The sequence below is a fragment of the Anopheles stephensi genome, chromosome 3 (genome assembly GCF_013141755.1).
Source record: "Anopheles stephensi strain Indian chromosome 3, UCI_ANSTEP_V1.0, whole genome shotgun sequence".
Lineage (NCBI taxonomy): Eukaryota > Metazoa > Arthropoda > Insecta > Diptera > Culicidae > Anopheles > Anopheles stephensi.
The window spans coordinates 58,882,957-58,906,783 of NC_050203.1; the positions used below are offsets into that span (position 1 = coordinate 58,882,957).

Sequence of the window (23,827 nt, forward strand, 5' to 3'; positions counted from 1 at the left end):
TCCAGACCGATTCGCTTACGCTTAGTAACGTACATTCGTAAACGAAGCAATGGCTATAGCGGGTTCTCCTTCAGTGGTTGCTGGCGACCACATGCGAAACCACAAGAATCCGGGGTGAATTGTAAAACTATTTCGCAATTATCTTTCACTACACATTATGCTCGAGACTTGTCCAGTACGCGGGTTGGGAGCGAGAAGATGAAGGCAACGCCATAAAACTTGTTTAGTGTCTCGTAATGCCTCTCGGGGAACTGTTGGCATTGGACCCGTAGGTAGAATCCTGGCACAAGGCGCCTCAACACCAACTGTTGAGCTGAAACTCTACGTGCCAGCACACAACTGTAACCCGAACCTTTATATCTAATCAGTTTCAAACCATTCGTTTTAATGGTTTAAAAATGTTTTGCCCCTGCCAGGATGAGGAAAAAAAGGGCGTAAAGAAGACCATGCGTTACAGGTGGAAATGAACTTGCAGGCCGCCATGCAGCGCGATTGAAAGGATTAAATTGTCCCACTTACGTGTGTGTGTGTGTTTTGCCGAGCATTTCGTCCGTGTCACGATCGCATACCCGGGGTTCAGGATACTGGTGACCTGGTAGCTGTGTTGCCGCTGTAGCTCAGTTCAAATATTTATAAGATCCTCGACGAGAATAAATTAAAAAACACACACACACACCGACGACTGAAGTGTACTTCGTTGAAGACTGTTAAACACTCGGACCTCGAACGAGAGCTAGTGGTAGTAAATTTCCCAACGAGAAAAAAAAGAATCCCGAAACCTTCACGAAAGTTTGTGTGGCACTCCAACACTCCCGGCCGGCGTCACATACGGTGTATTTTATATAGAAAATGGTTTTTTATTTCTTTTTCCCCGGGAAAAGCTCGTATGTTGTCCTTTACCTTCCGACAGTTCTAGCTAGCTCCGACAGTTCCCAGAAAAGGGCCGCCAGCTGGCAGCAAAACACACCTGGTTTTTATTTTGCTTTTTTTTAAGTTGCGTTTCGCTTCCCAACACACCCACTGGAAGCGTCCTGGTGAATAAGTACGGGGTGGTGGCCGAAAGGATTTTTCGCTCACTTTTTTGCTCTGGTCGCTTTTACATGATGAACCTTCCCCATACTAAAACTGAATTTATTTCCCATCCGAATAGCCCTCGCCGGAGCGAGCTGCCAGTACCAGGGACCCCAAACATACCCATAACATCTCAATAAATGAGCTTACCTAATCGGGGGATTGTGTCCGTTTTTCAATTTCAAAATAAATCCTTTCAACTGTACTGTTTCTGTTCCGTACACGTTTCGATGGCGGCTCGGCACTGGGGCTCCGGTTGGCAGCAGCGGAAAGCAGTGTGGCAGATGAAGGTAGACCACACCGTTCACCCTTTTGCTTCGGAATCCGGGCAAGGAATTTCAACCCCAAGAGAGTCGGTTTCAATCTTTTAGGCTTTTTTTCTTCCTTCAACCCCTCATTGGCTCCCTCGGGGAGGGTGTGAAATCGAATGCGATTGTGGTCACCCGGTAAACACACACACACACACACACGCAGGTCGGTACGGTACGAGAACACGAATCCAAACCGCACAAGAAGCTCCGACGCGTTGGTTTCGGTTAGGTTGTTTCGTAAATCACCTCCAGCACCGGGGAACCGGAGAGCGGAACTGTTATTTCTGCTTTAGAGCCTTTTGGGAAAGCGGCAGGGTGGGAAACTGTGGGTACGTTTCATTTAGAGATAGATTTTCTTTTAATGACACGACAACTTTTTTTAGGGTTGAATATTGGACACGAAATCACTATTAAACTCGCTTTCTTATTTACTATTTTAACTTTTGATGTAACTTTTCCTTTTTTATCTCTAATTTTACACTCACTTTCACTAAAGAACACTATTTTTAGCCCAATTCGATGGGTCGATTTATTTCTTTCTTTATTACACCAGGAAAATCACTCAGCAAGCACTAAAACACGAGCTTAGCCTTTTGCTGCTACAAACACTTTCTTCACCAGCAAGTAACAATGGCAATGGGCCCTTACAATGGGTTTTACTTAGCCGAACCTCTTCACACTAATTTTCTTCCTGTGGCCTTAGTGTACTAACACCACTCACCATCCCCCATCACCAGCTTCACCATCACTTGTTTGTTTGGAAAATCCTTTTTTGTCGAATGCACTCAACCGTTAGCGCTGCAATTCCCGTTTGCGAATTGAAACAGGGGCAAAGAAACCAAACAATAAAATGCGAATATCAAAGGAGAATCGAAACAGGAGGTAAAGGAACGTTGAGTAAAGATAGTGGTAAGGGATCAAAGGCGTCTTGTTCACCACCGTGCAGGATAAATGCGTTTGGTTCGTTAGGTTTAGCGAAAAACCGCCAGCATGGTGAATGCGATTGTCCATGGAAAGGCAAGCTGCCAAAGAACATGCGATTCTTCTGCTCGCTTTCCACTAGAGAAACAAGGGAAATGGGAAAAGTGAAAAATGAAACCATCATCTAATGGGGAATTCTGGAACGGTTCCAACCCACAGAAAAAAAGAGCCAAAAAGCCTTACTCCTTCTGCATTCCGAGGGAGGAACCGACTGGGAAATTGCGAATGTAAGGAAAACTATTCCGGCTGCCGATCGGGATCTAGACGGGACGAGAACAATGTCCAAAACCGCACGAGAGGATAAAAATAAAGGCCTTCGCAGGGGCTTGTAAAGGGAAGGCCGGATATCCTTTTTCCTTTTTGTGCATAAAAATACATCTCGCTCGGGACGCGTATGTATGCGCCGTGCGAGCTTCAAGCTTCGAAGACATCGATTGCGATATCGAAGTAGTGTATTAAAATATTGCACAAACCCCATCTTCCAGGATGCGGGTGACTCCACCACAAGCTTTACAAAGACCGAGAGAGACAGAGAGTGAGACAGCACGACAAACAAACCACAGCGGCGTATCCGTTTTGGCTGGGTCTGGGCAGATAATTACTGCTAAGGAACACACTTTGCCGCGTCGTTGTCTCGTCGGCTGAGCTTGGCGCGCGCGGTTCGTCCTGCGGTGCAACTTCCTGCAGTATGCTTCACCGAAATAGGAAACTCCACCGTTTGGCTGCGTAGTCGATTGCGAACTGGCGAATACCCCCACACAGCATCAAACATCAGGTCGTCAGGTGAGTGAGTACAAGGTTGAAAACGGTGAGAACCTCCCCATATTAAGGGGTACGAGAGAATATCGCAGAGCGAGAGAGAAAAGCGGTTTCATTTTACTCAACAACCAGCTGGTGATAAGCGAAGACCGAATCGGAAGGTACAGATCGGAAAATAACTTTCTCCGGTACGCGATGCAGGCACGCTTTTAACTACACCAAGTCCTTCCAACTGTCAGGAAAGCGTTTTCCCACGCACTGACTCTCTTTCTCATCCACTCTCAACTCACTTGTTCATCTCGTGAAAGGCGATGGGATCAGCCGTTTCTCATGTTTCAGTGAGAAGTTTGCTCCTGTAGCACTCAGCGCGTTCAGCCAATCGCTCCGGTTGCCTAGCAATGGTGGCTGGCGAAAGCTGTATGCAATCACAGCTGTTTCGGTTCGGAACATTGAAAACTAACTAAAAATAACACAACGTTGGATGCGATGGAGGCGCATGGTACAACCGTGTTCGCACTAATGGTCGCAATGAAAATATGTGCTGTTTAGAAAAGTGATCCATTTATGTTATTTATATCAAAAAGTATGTTAAAAATAAATTATTAGAAATTGTAAAAAAATGTGAGTCTCCCCTAAGATGTAAGCTAAGTTAATTTTTATTTTATCACTTAGCCGAAAGATGCCAATATTTCACTAGCTAGAACTAGACATCGAGGATCGATTATCCGGCTTGCATTCAAGCATATTTGAAAACGATTAATGTAAAAAAAATTAAACTAAGAAATCTTCTCTGACAATACGGCTTCAAGATGTCATAATAAATAAATAAAAAAAACAAGAAATCTTCTACTTTGTCTACTTAATCAGTTTTATTCTCAAACTCGTCTCCAAAAACTACATCGTTGAGCTTCATGACGATTGGATTCCGGAGGACCAGCATCCTGGTGGGAGCCATTACTCCTTGCTGTGGCTTCCTGCGATGGAGGCGCATGATACATCACCTGCTCCAATCATTGTATTTTTCCGACTCGGGCCGCTATCAAAATATATATCTAAGATCGATAATCTAATGGTCAATAGCTCAGTTAGCTGATGCTTTCGGGGTCTTTTAAATCTCATTTGCCTCTCCCAGTCAAGGATAGCCACAAAATGATGGTGTTAGCGTCGGTGTCCTCTGTCAGCACATTCCTTAGCTCGTTCCTATAGAATATGGGATATTCTATGTAAGCCAAGATAGATTTTAAGACCAAGCTGCTACTCTGCTTTCCAGTTGGCCTCTATGACGAGGAATGTCTGCAATAAATATGTACTTAGTCTTCGTTGCTTTGAGCCAATCATAAAAACCTGGCGTCTCTTTCGGATCGCAGCTGTTGCACAGCCAATGATGTCAATGTCATACAAGGACAAAGCGAATGAATTTGAAAGCACACAAGACAGACTCTAGCCCAATCGAGACCGGTAAACAGAGGAGCTCTTCTAGTTGCCTCCATTCCTGGAGAAATTCTGATGGTTCTATACTTCCACTTTGCACTGTCCTTTGTGACCAGTTTCGCAGGAAATTCTACAGTTTCGATGCTTCGATGATGTCATAGGCCGCCTTGATGTCAATGAGCTACCACCCAGGGCTCTAGCACCCCCTGAATTTTCTGTAGGATCTACCACAGAATGGAAATTCGGTTGGAGATCGATTTTCCTCCAATTAAACCAGTTTGGTAGCAGTCAACAAAAAAAAATCAAGAAAATCAGTCCACAAATCATGATGATTAACAATAAATAATAAAAATGTGATATTTCTCATTTCCATGCATGCAGGAAAAATACGAAAAACGATTTAGCAACAAATTAATTTTATTTATATAATATTTATATATAAATTATCATATTGTAGTGTGTTTTTCTTTTTCATCTGTTGTTCCATCCACTGTACCATCTCTTCATTATCGCTACCCTTTTTTGTTTTGTTTGTCTCACTGGTTTCTTCTCTTCTCTTCTCTGGGTTGTTTCGCCATCCTTTTTTTTACGGGTTTTCTTTTTCTTATTTGTTTATTTTTCTATTTTTTTGTCCTCATCAGTTTTCCTCTTCCGCACTGGACTGTACGTGTAATTTTTCTTTTTGTTTTGTTTTGTCATTCTTCTTCTCGTTTTTGTTTTTCTTACTCTTGTTAGCTTTTTGTAGTGTTTTGTTGCATCCTTTTGGTTTGTTTGTGTGTGTGTGTTTTTGGTTTGTTTTGTTGTGGCGGGCTCACACTCACACACATGCTTCCTCGTTCGCTCGCTCCTGATTAGTACTTGTGTTTTACTACCAAAAAGGGGGTTTTTGCCAAAATTATTTTACATTTTTCCGAAGTTTGTTGATGTGCATCGCGCCAAACGCGCTCCGGCGCCGCGACAGAGATGCTTCTGCCGTTCGTTTTGTTTTTGCTTCAGCTTGTCAAACATACACACGCGAAACTAAGATTTAGATTAATCCAAAGATGTGAATTTTGCTTGAAATTTACATATAATTCTACGCTTCTAATACCCACACGCTTGCCCGCTGCTTTCCCACCACCACGCCCTCGCTTTTCCCTTTTCTTAATAGTTTTTTTCTTGATTTTCGCGTCGATAGCATCTAAATAAGTATTAATTTTAAGTATTTCTTTTAATGCGCTTTCGCCTGGTATGCCGAATATTAGGTGGCGGAGCGGGGCGGCCCCCCCACTCGCGTGCGGAAAAAGGATAGGTAAGAAGTATAGTTATAGTTTGGTGAATAAGCTTTTCCAAAGACAATAATTTAGAGCAATTCTCTCGATCGTTCCGAAACGCAATCGTACAGCGCTGTACCGAACAGCAGAACTGAAGTGTTTGGTGATTTTCCTTTCATTTTTCCTCCTTTCTCTCTCTCTCTCTCTCTCTCTCTCTCTCTCTCTCTGTCTCGCTCTGTTCAGATAACAACAAATGTAAGACTTTCTTTACCGTATTCGTATTCGTGTGCTGCATTCCGGTTTTTCTCTTCCAAACTTAAACCCCGCGGGAGGATCGTTTGAGCTGACCAGGTTTTGGGTCTGGTGTTGCTCACGTCGTCGATTAATTTAATTACATTGTATTTAAAATCACAGATACAATCTATTATTTAATAATAATTCTTCATTCACAGCTGTTTGAACAGTTGGTTTTGTGGGGCAGGGTGGGGGAGAAATACATAAGAAGCTAAAAGATAATGGAAGGAAGCAAACCATAAAAGAATATTTTAAAATTAGCCATTAGTCAAGATAAATCATACCTTATTTTTTCCGGAGAAAATAAGTGAAACAAAAAAAAAAAAAGGTTTACGGTCGTGGTTTGCGATCAGCGAGTACTGGAAAGCCATCACCATTAAAGACCGTAACGGCCACGGTATGCCACATCTTGGTTGCGTGCGAGAACACGTTCGTTTACAATGTTTCCGTCAACGTAAGGCCCGAGAGGTACTCCAATATGAAATATATTGATTACGTTTCGTATACAGAGAAATTTTAAGTATACTGCTTGATTCTGTATTCCAGCAGTACCGCTGGTGAGGCTTTCCAGTTGCGGTGGCGCAAAACGGGTTCGCAATCGACCAAGCTAAGCTAAAAACTGATAACCGAACAGGGATTACGGTTTTAGGGGAATTAAGAGAGAATATTGGCGTATATTGATTTCGTATCGCTCGTACCATTCATTGGTTTGGTTAGTAAAAACGTTCACGTTCGTATGCTGATCGCGTCTCTCTGGAGCAAGGTCTTAGTAAACCCACAGAGGGTGACAAAAATTATAACTCAAAGCTTCTGTTTTTTTGGTTTTCTGGAAGTGCTGTTTTACTTGCAAATAGACGCGCTCCCTATCAGAGATCTTCTTCTGAAACGAATGCGCAAATGGTTGGTGCTTTTGCTTTTCGAACAATTTTGAACAAAGATATGAGCATATTCTTACGAAGGGATAAGGAAAATCAGAAATATACATACATACAGCAGCAGGTCCCCCCTTTGGTTGCTTGCTCTTCACGGGACCTCGGCTCTCTCGCTCTCTCTCTCTCGCTCACTGTGTTTCGATTTGATGGTGATAGTGACCCGAAAAATTAGTTTCAAATTTTTACACCAAAACTTATCCAAATCACACACATACACTTCCAGCTTGCTTATCGTGTTTGAATTTCATCGATCTCGTCTTGGATGCTGGTTCGTTCTTAATTCTCCCCAAAAGTGTTCTTCCCCTTCTTCTGTATGTGTTTACTGTGTACATGCGTTTGTGCCGTCGTGAGTAAGAGAGTGTTACTGCTTTTCCCTTTTTCTTCTCCTTCATTTCCTGTGTGAGGAGGAGGCTTCATTGTCAAAAATATATCAACTAAACACTTGTTTCACTTTTTTGTTTGTTTCTCTACCAAAGGGTTGAAAGTTTCGAAACGTCTTACATCTTACGTATTGTGTTTTACTGCTTTGCTTCAATTCTGCCGTTGTGTACAATCGTTCTTTTTGTTTCTCTTTTTTTTGTTGCTTTTCGATTTCTTCACTTTTCTTTACCGTTCTTTCTGTTTTGCTATTTGCGTACCGTTTGCTTTACACGTTTTTTCTCGTTTTTCTTTTATGGTTTTTGCTTTTTTCGTTCTATCGGTTCCTCACGCTGCTTGATACGTTTCGTGTCTTCGTTCTATGAGATTTCCCCTTTTTGACCACTTTCACAGACCTCACTTTCTCACCCTGCACACATAGACTTGTTTTCTATTACCAACAGCAAATTTTACAGTTCATCAGGTTTTTGTTTTTGTTTTTGTTAATTACAAATAACTTACATTTAGGGTAAATGTACTTTGTCGGTTTACTCTCTTACTTGCGTGTGCTTCTGCCCTTCTTCCTTTTGTCTATATTAACTTCATCTTTTGTTTTCTTTTATGTTTGTTACAGTTACTTGAACTCTTTCGTTTTGTTTTTTTTTTGTTGTTGCGATCTTTACTGACTAATGTTGTTATTAGCTTCTCTTAATTTGAACCCTGAAATTTTGTACTTCCGAAAAGTATGTGTGTTATGTTTCGTTTTTGTTTTCGCTTATTTCGTTTGATTTTGAACTATTTGCTTGTCGTTTTAGTTGTATCGTTTCCTTTGCTTTTCGCCTTATTATTTTTTTTTTTTGAGGGGATGATTGTATGTGAAAGTGGTTAACACGTTTCTTTTTTGAGTGGAATAGTTCTCTTACTTAAACATTTGTGTGTCTATTGTTGTTTGTTGGTACATTTTTTGTGCTTTACTGCTTTTTCTTTACTTATGCTTAATATAACTCTCGTCCTTTCATTTACTTATTTGTTTTGCTTTGTTTTCTTTTTTGCATCTGAATGATCCTCTGACTGGCAGAAGCATCCTTTTTGTTCCTAAACAAGTTTGTACTTTTTGTATTCGATTATGGTGCCATTCAGCAGCTATAACATCGTTTTGTCTACGTGTGTTGCTAGGGTTTGGAGCTCTACACAATGAAAAGCGTCTGGTGAGATGTGGTGTCAATTAGTAAGGGTGATGATGTGTGTGTGTGTTTGTGTTTTTGGTTGTTGTGTGAGAAATCCGAAACAGTTCTTACAGGAATGGTGTGTAATTGTGAAGTACGGTGTTAGAAAAAAGGTTGTCTCACGTGTTTTCCTACCCCCTTCCCCTATCTGAACATTTTTCCTCTCACTTTGATTGCTCACGGTTTTGTTTGAACTACACCAACACATCTAGGGAATAATTTTAAATACAATATTTTTCACTTCTTCTTTTTTTTTTGTTACCCTTATTTACCGCCTAAACTCGCCGCACTGCTCTCTACTCACATTTTGCACACGAAATAAACACACACGATGCAAATTTCGAATTTTGATCCTCAACTCTAAAATCGTATAGTGTACGCTCTAGAATGCATTTTTTTTTTTTTAAATTTGGTATACCGCCACGAATTTTGAACTATTCACCATCAATATCATGAACTTTGCTGTGGTTCTCTCTCTCTCTCTCTCTCTTCAGAATTTTCGCCCCACGTTTTGCTCTCCTCCTTAATATATTTCTGATTCGTATCTCTCGTGAAGTATGTGTATATGTATATGTATATATCATATATAGGTATATAATTTTAAATCCTCTCATCGTCGTATCGTCAGCGGAATGTATCCGCCCAACGAGGGATACATTAACACTGGTCTGGTCTTATTTCGTATTTTCTACAGCGTATTTCACGGGGATAACCTCCTCTAAGAAGCACCCAGCTGCTTTCTCACACTGGTTGTATGTGAATGAGTGTGTTTTTTTTGCTTCTGCTGCTGCTGCAGATGTATGTAATGGTATAGCTTTTCAAGAGTTGTCCTAGAAGAGTTCGTTTTTCCTTTCCGGGGCTGGAAAAATCCTTCATCGAAAAGGCCCGGCGACGATGATGATAGTACCCCGTCCATCGGCCCATTCGCCTCATATGCTCATATAGTTGCTTTCGTTTTTTGTTTTTTAATTTTAATTTTCTTAATTTCCCACATCTACGCCCTCATTATCCTGCCTAAAATATATACTCCGCTAGTTGCCTAAAAAGTTGCGCCCTTCTAATAGAGTACGATACAAATTAAAATGTTTATTCCAAAATTCGCACCACCAAACTTTGCATTTGGGCATTCACTTATTGAAGGTTGTTTTTGTCTCTTCTTTCTTGTTGTTGCTGTGTGCGGTAGTGAACATACAGCGCATAACCTAGTTTAGGTTGGGTGAGTTTTAGATCATTTGCACAAGTATACACCTAACGCCACCGGGTTATACATACATACACACACACAAACATGCCTAAAGTTTATCGTTTTACAATTTTGTTTCCCTCTCCCCTTCCTGCGGCTAAGAGTAAGAAACGTGCCGAAATACCTTACTCTTTCTATGCTTTTAGATCTAATATTTATACGATTTCTTTTTTTCCTCGTTTTGTTTGTTCTAAAGTTAAGAGTGTTGTATTACAATTTTGACTGGTATAATATGAGTAAATTTTTACGTGTTTTTATTTTTATTTTCTCCTTTCGCTCCAAACCGTTCTTATGTTAGGTGTGTATTTGTATAGGGTTGTAGAGACTCTGTTGGGTTGTTGGGAAAGTTTTGAAGGTTTTTTGTTGTTGTTGTTTAAACAGAAGTGGTTTAATTTTTGTTCACCCATCGTCTTGTTGTAGCGCTGGAAAGCAAATAGCAACCAAAATTAACATAAACGCTTTTTGCAAACGGATTGCGTTCACATTTTGATCTTTCGCATTTGGGGCTTTGGACGGTTTTCACTTTGAATTAGAGTAAGTTGTTGAAGTTTTTTCTTGCCCCTATCGGTGAGGTGTTAAGCTTCTAGCTTAGGAGTTTATCGCTTGTGCGTTGTTGTAGGTCTCTGATTCGGGTGCGAGAGCAACGTTTTATTAGCACGATGTCAAACTCCGTCAGGAAGCTGCGGTGTGTAGAAAAAAAAGGATAAAAAATAAATGATAATTAAATTATAAAATTAAAATCATACTCACCTTTAAATAGAAAAAATAATATTAAAAGTAATTTAAAACTAACATATACATATGTCATCCAAACTTATAAATGTTTTTAACAACGAAAAATACGAAAGAAAAAAAAAACAAAATAATATACGAAAAATTGAGTTTTATTCGTGTTGACGGTTTTCTGTTTCCATTTTTTTCCCGTGTTTTTCTTCCATATATCATCCATATCTTTTCATAACGTTATAAAAAAAAACACACACGCTTTGCTCCAAAGGCGATACACTACGATACACGCGATCGTTGACAGTTGTACAAAGGCGACGAAAAGGAGGAAGAAATGGAAACACAAACGGTTTTCCCCCCTTTTTGTGTTTGTTGTTGTTGGTTGCTTTTTAGTAGACGTTTTCTTGTTTTGCTTTATATTCGCAGCGCACCTTAAACGCATTAATTCTATGGTCTATGATTTTTTTGTTTTTACACTTTAACACATTTTTTATCAGATGCTTACTGATTGTAGCTTACGCGTACAGGAGGACAGTGTACACACTAAACACAGCTTACGAAAGCTAATCCAACTATTAATCCGCAATCATGTTTAAACCAAAATACATACCGTGCCTAGTTGCGTAACTTAAAAAACAAAACGAACCTGATAGTAATAATAATAACCAAGGTAGTGTGCTGTATGTCCGCTCCCATGCTCTTATGCGACATTTTGCCTTGCCTTTGACCCTCGAGACCCAATCGGAGACCAAATGCGATCGCCGGTGTGTATGAAGGGCACAAGTCGCGGGTGGCTCACGGCTTGGTAAGCGGACAGCTTAAATTAAAACGTTAACATCTAGGGGGGTTTTCACCACCCCCACCTTCTGTGAACCGGATGTGATCCTAATCGCAGGGAAACTTATAAGCTGGTAACTATGTGAGTGTTATACGATTAAACCATTCTTGTTTCACCTTCTGACGATGTTTGACATCGAGGCTGATACGTTTGTTGCTCTCTCGCTCTCTCTCTCTCTCTCTCTCTCTCTCTCTCTCTCTCTTACTTTCGCACCCCTTTTTTCCTTCTTCGATACTATGTATACAGTTTATGTTAATGTAGTGTTTGAATGTGATTTTCTCCAAAGCTTGTTTGTTTTTTTTTCTTCTTCATTATTTTCCTTTTATGTTGCATTCATTTTGCGCTTGTTTTACGTTGTTTTTTTTTTCTTATTACAAAAAAAATTTAGAACCAAAAAACCCAAAACCCAAACATTATATCCAACGTTATTATCAAACTAGTAAGGATACCGTGTGTAACGCACATGCGCTAGTTTGCTATAATTAAATTTTGACAATGAAAAAAGCACGTACATTTACATTTAAGCCGAAACGAATTGTGTTGATTGCCCAACGGAACGGAAAGGAAGCAATTGGTGTTTGTTGCGCCCTTTCTGCTCCGGTTTTCTGTCTGTTCGATCTCCTGTGCTGTGTTTGAATAATTTTGACGCTTGGTTGGTTGGAAGTAAAAGTTAAAAATTCATGCTCCCTTGCAAGTGCATACGAACGGAGGAGGAAACGTAAGACCGGTGTTTTTAAACTAGTTTCATAAACGCTAGATGATTACTTTAAACGTTAAAACGGTGGGATTTGAGTGGGATTTGTGTTGCACCACGTCGAGCACAATTTACATCATCGGTCGCAGTAATGTACGCAACGCAAGGGGAGAAGCCAAGATGGCTGTGCTCGGTTATGTTGTATTGCTTCTTACACTATTTTAAAAAAATAGTCCAGTTGGTGCATGAAACTGTCTGCCCTTTTTTGTTTCTGTGTCTGTGTGTGTGTTGATTTGGACTTAAAGCAAAGCATGAATCTCTTGTTCTAAGCGATTTGCGTCTCTTGTGGACTTTCAAGCCGGTGATTCAGATCTTTTTCGTGTGTTTTCCGCAAAATGATACGCTAGTTTTGTTTCTTGATTGCTGTTTTGAACGTGAAATTGGTGAGCCGATGCAAGAATCCGATAGAGTATCGCTGCTCGTCCTCTGTTTAACATTCTCCCCACTTCTGCCTTCTCCTCTTCATCGATGAACAATGCTAGTGCTGAGTGTTAAAAAATTCAACTAATGGACTTACTCTTGAGGCAAATATAACACAACTCGGCAAAGAATGCTAGTGCGAACCAATTGTGGCAACGGTCGGCACCGTTTTTCACGGCCCGTACGTGCGTTCCAGTACTGTAAAAGGGTACTGCTGTTCCTGAATCCTGCTATCCTGCGAGCTTCTCTGTATAGTCTATGTTATTTTTTTCCCGTTTCCATGTTATACAGCTGTAAATAGTAATTCTCGTACTTCGAAATTAAGTTGCTATTGATTATTGCTGGCACAACCGGCCGGTTTTGTGTGTTTTCGCGGGTGTTGCTCTAATGCAAACTTAAAACAAAAACGTTACAACCCCATCGGGTAAATCGGGTCGCAACAGTAATCGAAGGTCGGTATACAGAGGGATTGGTTAGTTAAATAAATAAATAATCTGCTGTTTGCTATCGTGTGTTGGTAAACGCTCTTGCTGCAATATCTGTGTTCGATTGGTTTGACGCTTTGCTTTTGCTGACCGGTCGGGCCGGTTCTATTTCACAGTTCATCGTTGCTATATTACTTCGTGTATATATCTTTAAAGTGGTATACATCCGTTATACCGTGTCAACTCTGTGTACTTTGAAACTGATCCGTTCTGATGTCCACCTCCGAATGTCGCGAAATGTCATCCCTTATTATCGCTTCTTCGCGCTCGTTACCGAAAGCGAGCAGCTCAAAACATGGGGACACAGGATCACAGACGTCGGGGGGGATAAAAAAAAACGGACGACACAATTAATAAACGTAATATGTAACATTCGGAATACTGTACTTATCTGCTACTACTGTTCTGGTTTCTCTTCGTTTCAATAAGGCCTTTCTGAGGGTGCTGGTCCCAGTCTCCTCAAGAAGGAACACTATGCGCTCGATGCTTATGTCTCTCTAATGCCGCTGTCTCCTCGTTAGCGCCCACCTTACTCGCGTGTGCCCTTTTGTGTGTGTGTGTGGTGTTCGACTATAACTATTGGGGTTTTGCAGTTTGCAGTTGGTTACTGAGCACCCGGTGTATGGCCCGGAAAACGTGCCCGCACGGGAGAAATACTAAATCAAACAATAAACGATAATCGTAAACCACGAATAAAAACTAGCTCCTTCGCCTACACATTATTGCATTGCGCGCCATTACACACACACACACGCGTATTAACATCTACTGAGGTAACAATAAATAACAGTCTCTTCGGTTCGGCTCCCATGAAAATCCACGGCACTTGCTTTGTGGGCGCCCCGACGGACAGCGTGGCATCGCGACGCACTCCCGTTTACACACGCAATCGAGCACTTGGTGTTCCTTCTTCAAGCTACCGTGCCGTTCACCTTCAGTTTACACAGTTTGCTGACGAGCAACGGTTTGAAAATAGGCCCACCCAGTCTGTGCAGGGTGTGCGCCACACAAACGCGTGTGCATCGTGTAATACAGCGTTTGAAAAAGAAAATATATTAGACTAGCTTATTGCAAAGTGGTGCACCCTCTTCTCCGGTGCAGTATTGCCCCCCTGTTTCGGCAGAGATACAAGCAATACGCACGGGGAAAGAAGGGTTAAATATTTACACCGTTTCAGTTACTGTGCTGTGGTACCGTATTATCCTGAGCCGTGGGGGTTTGCGCCACTGTCACCAGACCAGAGCGAATTGGACTTGCCGGTTCCTGTTGCGATTTGTAGTTTGCGCAAACTAACCCTATAAGTGGTCCTTGGTTGTGTGGTTGTGTTCATCTCATCCGGAAAGCCTCATTCGCTGTGCTAGCCTCGAATGGTTTCACTGTGGTAGCCTCGTTCGATACTGTCGATAGCGTTGGAAACATCGGAAGAACCCACTCCGGGATGGTGACAGTGGCCGCCCTTGCTGGCGTTCCATCTTGCTCGCTCTCTTGTTTCGCCTTTGAGTTATTTGGTATACGTTGATGTAGAGATAAGTTTTGCAAGGGGTTGTGTGTACGAAAAGCAATCCAAAAAACCAGTATTCCAAAAGTATACGCATCTCCACCGTATGAGTTGTGTTGGGTTGTTGCTGTGGCAAGTGTTTCAAGCGATTCTTGCACAAATCTAATCGAGAACCTGGTTGCTTCCAATAAAGCAGATTGAAGAGTTTAAATGTGTACGCTTCATTTTTTTGTATGTTTGTTTGATTTAGTTTTTGAAGAATTTTGAATTTTTAAAACATCCGTATCTCTTGTGTCGTATTTTGCTCACTGCGTTACAGCACTTGCAGCTTTTGTTTTTTTGTTTACTTTGTTTCGTTTTGTATCTCGTATCTCGGTCGTTTGATCTGTAAGATCAACGGTTTTATTTTTTTTTTTTTTGTTTGCAAGAAAATATTTGCAACACAAACAAGGACGAAAAATCGAAACAAAAAACATAACTTTACGTATCTCTTTTACAGGCTCTTTTCCACCTTACACGTGCTCCTCCGTAACATTATCGCTGACGCAAAAAGGATTTGCTGTGTTTTTTCTTTATACAAATTTGTTACAAACATGGGTCCACACAACAACAGTAGAGTAACCCCCCAACGCGGCTTTTAAGTATATCGTCGTTTCACTACGCGCTACAGATAGTATATAAATCTAAAGTTAATTTTGCCCGTTGCTTTCCCACTCGCAAATGTGTGTACTTTTTCTCTTATCCACTTTATCCTCTACTGCCCCCTCCCTCGGGGAGGGAAAGGAATTTCTAATGCGACAAAAAAAGGTAAATACAAAAGAAAAAGCAACTTATACAGCAAAGTTAATCTTGTGGAGCCTGTGTGGAGGAACTGTCGAACTAAAAATTGAAACGAAACCCTAAATGCCACAAATCAACACGGAACCGCCCTTTTGTTCCATCCATCCTACCGATCTTATCGAGCCGCATCCTTATGCTGGTGTGTTACATGGACTCTATGCTGTGGTTATGCTGGTTCCGTGCGTTCCGTCGTCCCGCACAGGCGACGCATCGACCGTAGCTCCCCTCCCTGTCTCTCTAATACACGCTACAAATAATTCTACAATGTTTCGTTACATTTTTATTGTACCTGAGTGTGTTGCACTTGTGACTAGCTGAGTTTTTTCCTTTCCTACCTTATCGTTCCTCACCGCACTTTCCTCACTTATCAAATATGGTTACCGCTCGCTCGCTGCCTCTCGTTACGATTTGCCAGGCGCCTCCATTTGCCCCTTTTCCAACTTCCTTTTCTTTTGCTGAGTGACGCTTCTCGATAAGATTTTACAAGCAACGGTCCGCAAACACATAAACGTAATATCAAAACGATAGCGGGAAGCTACTGTACTTTAAAAGAAAAACCTAACAAAGAGAAAAAAAATTGTCCTTTTAACAACAAACAATCGATTAATCAAGTACTAAAACAATCCTTTTTCTTGTTACTTCATGCATTCCCGTGGCATCGGGAAGCTTGCACCGGGTGCCATTCCTCCTCACCCACAGGGCAGATAGTAGAACGGATCAACTGCGTGTGTGTGTGTCTGGGGACAAACTGATCCAAACATACTCGTATGTTGTGTTTCGCCAAAATACGCTATCCAAAGTAATTTGCCAAATGTGTGTCTGTGATCTAAACCGTTTTATAAGCCGAAACAAATTGCAGATTACGAACCAGTGCTTACTAAAATGGCCTCTTTGCGCTTGACAGTTTTTGGAAAAGGTGACCGTTTTCTTTTTCTTTTTTAAATACGATAAGCATCATGTCGGTTTTTCGTTTGGAAAGGAAAAAACAAACCAACAAACGCACACTCACTTTTAAACACACACGCACACTTTACACGTTATTTTTTTTCGTTCAAACATGTAGTACTGCAGAATTTTGTCTTAATTGCCTAAAAGTTTTGCACCTTGCTGTGACACACACCTTTTGGCGAACTTCAAAGAAGTCCTGCCCTGTCCCGAAGTGCGTCCATCAGTATATCCGTACTAGCGTTAACAGAAAGCAAATAAGAAACACCAACGCCAAAAACCGATCCTCATTTGCTTATCCTTCGTCCCGATATCGCGCGCGCGCTTCTTGAATTGAATTTAGAATTTTGCTTACAAATTTTTGTTTAATAATTTTGAACAAAAAAAACGAACCGTTTTGTTTGGTTCGGTATTGCCTAAACACGTGTGTTATTTTTTTTAATGTTATCTTTTTTTTTGTTTACACCTTGCACTAACTAAATTTCGCTTATTTAAAGATTTTTTTTTCTTCTCAGTAATAGTTGCCAAAAAGGGGGGAGTTTGCCAAAGATAGAAGCGCCTTTAATAAGCATCAATCCATACACAGTGGGGCGGAAGCCACAAAACCAATAATTATAATTACTGTCTCGCTTTCCGGCGTTGATGACGGGGTTCCACCTGCGCCAGGACTGTTTCCGGAATAGCTCTGTTCTGGCCCGAAAGGTGTCGTCGTATTTCACCCTTTCGCTTGCACTCAATTTTGTCGTATAGTGTTTGCTTGTTTGCTTGTTTGTCAAGCTATATATTCTACGTATTAAACAATTTTCTTTTTGTGTCATATTATTTCGCCAAACATTATTAATTTACAGCATTTACTTCTCGCCAAAGTTTAAATTTTTCACATCGTTTTTTTTTCATGTGTGTGCGTGCGTGTGTTTTTGTATGTATGTACATTTCGCCCCATTTGCTATTGGGGGCTCCGTTGCACACCACATTTTGCACTCTAGCTGCTTTTTTTCTTCTCTCTACATCAATTTGCCAAAAGAAAAGGGGGCGTAGTGCAACCCGTTTTGTGTGTATATCAACTAAATTTCATGATGCCGCATTAGTAGTGTCACAACATCTTCTCTCTTGCGCGTTTGTATTCATCCAAAAATGTCGGTTCGCAATCTACTCTCGATCGTTAATAATTTTTTGTTTTGTTTTTGCGGTGAGTCCTTTTCACCCGCTAATTTCATCTCTACGTAAGCCAACATTTTCACTGCATTCTATTCGTAGTTTTTTTTTTGCTTGTTTTGTTTTTTAGAAATTTACATCGCTGACTAAATTTTGCTTCCACAGTACACGCTCGGTAGTAGTTGTTTTCCCTTCGTTCTACAATCTCACGGTTGGGGGCCGGATTCGGAGGAGGATAGAGGCGGAATCTCGTATGCTTCATTGCTTTCCATTTCTCTCTCTCTCTCGCTCGCTCGACTGCCGAAAAATTTAATTTCATTAAATTTTACTCCCTTTTTTGAGCTATTTTATAGCTTTCGCAATTTACGCTTCCACGTTTGCACGGTTTGCTGTTGTACTGGAGGTTCAGATGGTGACGTTTGCGACGGTGAGCGGTGACGGGTTGCGCCAAAGGATTATCCCATTCCTTTGTGTGCTTCCCGTTATGTGCACCACCAACCACTTTCGCTCCCGTTACTCCCCATCGCCCACGTTACCTCCTATTTACATGAGATTATTCCACCTTCGCGCCCTTTCCACATCCTTCGGTCTGCCATTTTGTGTGTGTGTGCTGGTCTTAGTAACTAAAGTTTTTAAAGTGCTCGCACTCACAGTGTAATCTTCCATTCTCGCGTCATTCGCACGTTGAATATGTTATACTTTTGTTTTTTTTTTGTTTAGTAAATTTAGAGCTTTATCATCCTTCTTTTTCCGCTTTGTTTTCCGAAATATTGGCGCAAATTTTGCGCTCACGCACGTTTACGCACACAACTCCATGCTCCCATTGATCCATTTGCTGTTTTTTTCGTCACATTATGCTGTCGAAAATTTTGCCGCCCAAAATCATAATGGTCATTCACCCTGCTTCGTCGATTTTTGTATTTTTGTTTGCCCCGAATTTGAACTTGCCAAAACCATTTTCTTCCAACTGCTGAGTTGCCAGTGAGTGAGTTACTTTTTTTAACCTTACTATGACAGTATGCGTTTTGCTTCCGTTTGTTTTCGAAATAATGTTGTGAGTTGCCAGCTGGGGGATTGGGCGGATGCTGCGTGCTTTGCAAAGTAATCACAAATGATAAGACATTTTCACCCAACCAGAGAATGATGAATGATGCTTGCCTGTGAAATTGGTTTGTTTTAGCATTTTGTTGGTGTGCTGAAGAGCGATCAATCGTCTGGAGCGCTGTTATGTTATTATTAATATTAGCTCGCTGCAGTGATCCGATACTAGTCTGCAGTGTGCAGTTTCACGCTCGGCTTATGCTGTTCGCTATCGTTTGCTTCGTTTTGTTTAACCTGATTTGTAAATGTCTTTGAAGAAGTACGTAGGTATATTTATTGTTACAGGACCGTTACACGGCCGTGCTTATTGCTTAAAATCAAGAGCTATTTTAAAAGTTAACATAAAAAATGGCGTTTTCCCCCGTCTTCTTCTGCCTAAACGCGATTCCCCTATTTCACTATTTGCTACAGTACGTGGAGGTAGTTGATTGCAGTGTTCATTCTTTTTGTTTTCAATTCGTGTTCAATATTTCTACGTTATTATTTTTAAATGTTGCTCGTTTGTTTCCTATTTTTTTGCTTTGTTTTGCTTCCTTTTGTTTAGTATTTTTCTTTACTCATTTTGTATCGCTGCCAGTAGGCTAGAAGTAGTGTTTTATGTTTCGAGTTTTGTTTCAAAGTGGTTTTCCATTCGCTTCGTTTTTTCTATCATTACGACTTAGCTTAAGAGTTTTGTGTTATGCTGTGTTATCGCTTTGGAAGAAACCAGTTTTTTATACGGATTGTGGTTAACCGAATAGAAAACGAAGAAAACAATGGAAGTACAAATCTCGTCATACCAAAAACAAAAAACGGAATTAATACCTAGCAGTGTGTTGTGGTTTAATGTAAACTAACAAAAAAAAACTCTTATTTGTTGGTGCATTTTCGCACCCCCGTAGCGGAATAAAATAGACCCGTTTTAATTGGCAGTTGTCTTTCACCTTCTTGTAAATTGCTTGCAAATATTCCTCGTTTGAATATTATGTTTTCTGTTACACCTACACCGGGCCTTCACTCGCCCGTTTGTGTGTACTCTCTTTTTATAACAGTTTTATAAGGACAAGGGGTGGGAGGAGGTTTTGGGGCTGGACAAAAGGAGGTGTGTGTGCATTCCAAAACTAAAACAGTAGTTGTTTGCACGTGGAAAACAGAAACAGAACACATTATTCGTTAACAAGAACCATAATTGCTGCTGGGTAGCATTGCATCCTGCTGCCGCACCTGTTTTGTGGTGGGTGTGTGTGTGCAAGAGTGGTTTAATCCGATTTGTCTTGCATTACTACTATCAATATCTCGACGGCACCACCTGCTTCGCGCACGTGGCTGTGTGTGTTTTAACAATATGATTTCTCTTTTTAAAAATTGAACTAACGGATTCGGTTTCGTGTTAAGCGTTTGACGTCACACTTCAAGGGAAGGTTCAAATATGGGAAGCATCATATGTTTGTTTACAAGTTCATTTCTCTTCATCTTCCAGTGGGTGTGAGAGTTCATTTGCATTGGAGGAAAGAAAAAAAAATCCTCCCCTTAACTGTGTGGGGAGAAATGAAATAAAAAAACAGAAGAAGAATAAAAAAAACGGTACTGAGAAAACTCATAAAACATAAATCTTACAAAGCTATTGTATGTGTGTGTGTGTGTCTGTACACGAAAAATAAAATCTCATCTGCGTTGTACCTACTACCGTATAATGATAACGTTGATAAAGTAGCATCTTTTCAATTACTGTTTTGCCTCTACGCAAACCCTTTCTTGTCGGGCAGGTTTCATATTATGTTGCGGTAACTTCGGTTTTTCTTTTGTTGTTTATAACAGTTAAAAATGGTAGTATTTATAAAAATAATCAAAAACAAAAAACAAAAACGGTAACGGAACTCCACCCCGGGGCTGAAAATGTGCGTGAAAATGCGCCGGTTTTCGTTTAAACATTTGCACCAATCATTAAACGGCCAATTGTCTAACTTCGTGTCCGCTTTTGCTTTGGGCCTCTATCGTTTTTCACTATTGTTTTCACTATATTCAGCTGTGTGTTCTTGTAAGCCGTACTGTCTTCGGCTCATACCTCGCCACATGCCGGTATAAGGTTAGGTTCAAGAGAATAAGGGTGCGAGATGGATTGCTTAATTGGTCCTACGGCTGCCGAAATAGGTCCTGCGTTAAATCGATGCACCGAAACGGTATATAAACTTTATCCCGTAAAACCGGAACAGCAATTCCTATACCTAGGCGTTGCACGAGTTTAACCACAATAACTTGAACGGGAACTGGTAGATTCTGAGCCTGGGCCGTTTTCGTCGGGAAAGTGTGGTCGATAAATAATTGTTTGCGAACTGTTTGTGAACTAAATCCGTAATGCTATAGCAAATGAGATCAATAGAAGAAAAAACACAGGCTCCATTATCTATTGCAATTGAGGTATGGTAAATTATACGTACGTTTGCTATTTAAATCGTTCGATCATTCACTTGCGCGCGGACAAAAAAAAACCCCAAGCACGGGTGAATAAAAACGATTCAATTAACCTTAACAAGTCAGAAAAGGGGAAGTTTTGTTCAACCATAGTAAGGTTTAGCGGATTTAGGAGTCGTAGTAAGAAGTATTTGTATTAGTAGTAAGTGTACTGTTTTTTGTTTTTAAACTAGAATCTTCTCTATTTGATAGGCACCAAGTTTCCACACCACATTGCATCCATGTTGTTCCATAAGGTTTTTGCTCTCTGCTGCTGAAGATTGTTGTCTGGACAGAGGATTGATTCCGTGCATCGGCGGCGAACCACCGGCTGGGAATCGGTTTGCTTGCCCGATTTAGGTTATTCGCTAAACGGCGATCGAGTTCAAGTCGGCAGCTGGCAGCAGTCAGCCTTAGCCCTGGCGGCCGGTAATTAAATGTCTTTTGAGTTGTTCGCTTGCCGCATCATGCAGCAACCCTATTATTTTCTCGTCCACCGACAAAACAAACCGTTTTGCACCTCTGCCTTTTTCAAGTACATGTGTAGTAGTGTATGGGGTGTTGTTTTGTAGATTATGTTTAAATATACTTTCATATATATATGCATAGTTAAATATTTCTCATTAAGCTATCGATTTCAACTCGCCTCTATATCTGATTCCCTATTTCTTTATCATTGCAGGTACGTTTGTATTATTCATTAGAAAAAAAAGGTATGCATTACTCCTACATTGCGTTGTTTCTTCTACTTCTTCTTCGTTAAATTAGGATACTATTACATTGATTGAAGCCATCCATATATGTGTGTAGGTGTGTATGTGCTTCTTGCTTACTTTCGCTCTCGCCCCACTTCACTTTCCCCAATATTGAAGGGAAAGGGGAAAAAAAACCTCCGAAAACGAACGCACCTCTACTATCAAGCGAAACGAACGAACGAACGGCTGCTCAAGCAATCATGTCACACACATGGCGCTTGAAATGAACCGCGTTCGCCAGTCCGAAAGGAAATGCAAATCTGATACTATTAAACAAAAACCACATGCAACCCCCATGCAGCACGGTTGGTTGTATGTGTGTGTGTTCTAGTGAATTTTAATAAGAAAACAAACAAAAAACGGTAAAAGAAAAGAAAATAATAATCACCTATCACCTATCTTACCTTTCTGCTACTCTACTCCCTTCCTCATTCTCTCTATATCTATATGTATGTATGTATGTATGTAGCAGTATCGATTTATAGTTACTGTCTGTTGTGGCTTTGTGTTGTAGCAAACATAAGCAAGATTCTATTACAAAACCCCCGTCGCTCAGAGTGGGATGGGTGGTTGCCGCTCCACTCACGATAATCGATGATTAATGACACTTGTGGTGATTGTAATTTAATGTTGTGCTGATATATTAACGTTAAAAATTAAAGCAATGGGTTTCGATCAGCATGAATCGTTGGAGTTCAATCATACCGCATGTGTAAGTAAGTGCTGTAGAGTTACCAAATACTGGCAAAAATTAAGCTATTGTCCGTCGATTGCTGGTTTAGTGTTTTAGCGCCTTGTGTTTGTGTGTGACAAATGAAAACTGTATTTTTAACCAGTATACTAACATGATGCTAAATGCAAATGTAAAGGAAGAAAATCAAGATTCCGACTTAATCAATTCACGAAATACCTTTCATATTGTAATTGCGTTCTAAGGTTGTAGTATTGGTTGTGTGTGTGTCTCGGGTTCGGAAACCCATTTCCGTAGCGTTGATTTTCCCCTTTTTTATCAGCTCTCTACCAATCCAGTTCAAGTTATGCGAGACTTTCCCTTTTTCCCTTTTAGGATACCCTGTTGCAATCCATCTACGTAACCAGTACGTACTTCTGTTCGCACAATCATCGTGACGGTCGAACCATCGAAACCATCCCCCAAAGGTCATTGTTTATGATATTCTGATACGATCTTTCGTTTCTTCTAATCCATTGCTCTCTTCGAACACAGCGTTATTGGTGTTAGCATCACTCACAACACCTTCATCGATAGAATTGAGGCTGGGACGATCGTACACTGCGGGATGTGCTGCTGGGAATGCCAATCTGTTGGTACCTCACTGCTGAGCTGGCTGCACTCCGAACTTGATGTTATCTGCTGACTGCCTTCCTCAAACACAGGTGCAGCTGATGTCACACGTGAGCACCATCACCAACATGCGGCAGCAGCAGCTGTTCTCCCATGTGGCTGTGTATCGGTGAGAGGGCGGCTGGGGCTGGCTGCATCAACATATCTTTGGCGATGGCGTTCAAAGAACGGGGCTCTGAGGTATGGCTACAATGCGATACTGCAACAATTCGTTTTCACTAATTTATAGGAACAACAACGGGCCAACACGGTAGATCCGTCTAACTGGGGACTCGCTAATGGGAAGGGGAGGGGGGAGAAGTAGGGAACGCGTTGGAGGAGGAGCAGGAAGTAAAGGAGACGGAGGAGACGGAGGCGGCAGCAAACTTCGACGTCCTGCAACACGCTGCAGCTTAGCTGTGCAGCTGGCTGGGCATAAACTGCGTTTGCTGTTTGTGCTCCCGGGCGATGTGCCTTCTGACGGTGTTGTTGCGGGTAAACGTTCGGCTGCAGTACGGACATGGCACACGTATTCCCTGATGCCGCTGGCGTATGTGCGCCCGCAGATTCGTTTCGTAGCCGTACTGCCGATCGCACAGTGGACACTGCAGCTTTTTGCCTGGAACGCAAAGCAAACCTTAAATGAGTGAAATCCGTGTCCGTTCTTTGCGGCGGATCGA

General features: G+C 41.1%; 1 protein-coding gene and 1 long non-coding RNA gene across 8 annotated transcripts in view; both read right to left on the bottom strand.

Moving 5' to 3' along the window:
• Positions 1-3,098, bottom strand: part of LOC118509009 — a 55,361-nt gene extending 52,263 nt beyond the window's left edge. Inside the window, exons 1-2 of the long non-coding RNA XR_004905832.1 lie at positions 2,981-3,098; positions 1,222-2,180 (exon numbers count right to left, since the gene is read on the bottom strand). This is a non-coding gene — a long non-coding RNA (uncharacterized LOC118509009). The remainder of the gene's footprint in view (positions 1-1,221; positions 2,181-2,980) is intronic.
• A 4,597-nt stretch (positions 3,099-7,695) lies between these two features.
• LOC118509010 (zinc finger protein chinmo) overlaps positions 7,696-23,827 on the bottom strand; it is a 107,212-nt gene continuing 91,080 nt past the window's right edge. For 5 of the 7 annotated variants that reach the window (XM_036049027.1, XM_036049026.1, XM_036049029.1 and 2 more), the window contains one exon: positions 7,696-23,784. In XM_036049027.1, coding sequence (XP_035904920.1) covers positions 23,561-23,784 — 224 coding nt within the window. In that variant the 3' untranslated portion in view covers positions 7,696-23,560. The remainder of the gene's footprint in view (positions 23,785-23,827) is intronic. The other 2 variants (XM_036049030.1, XM_036049031.1) reach the window with 1 other exon arrangement.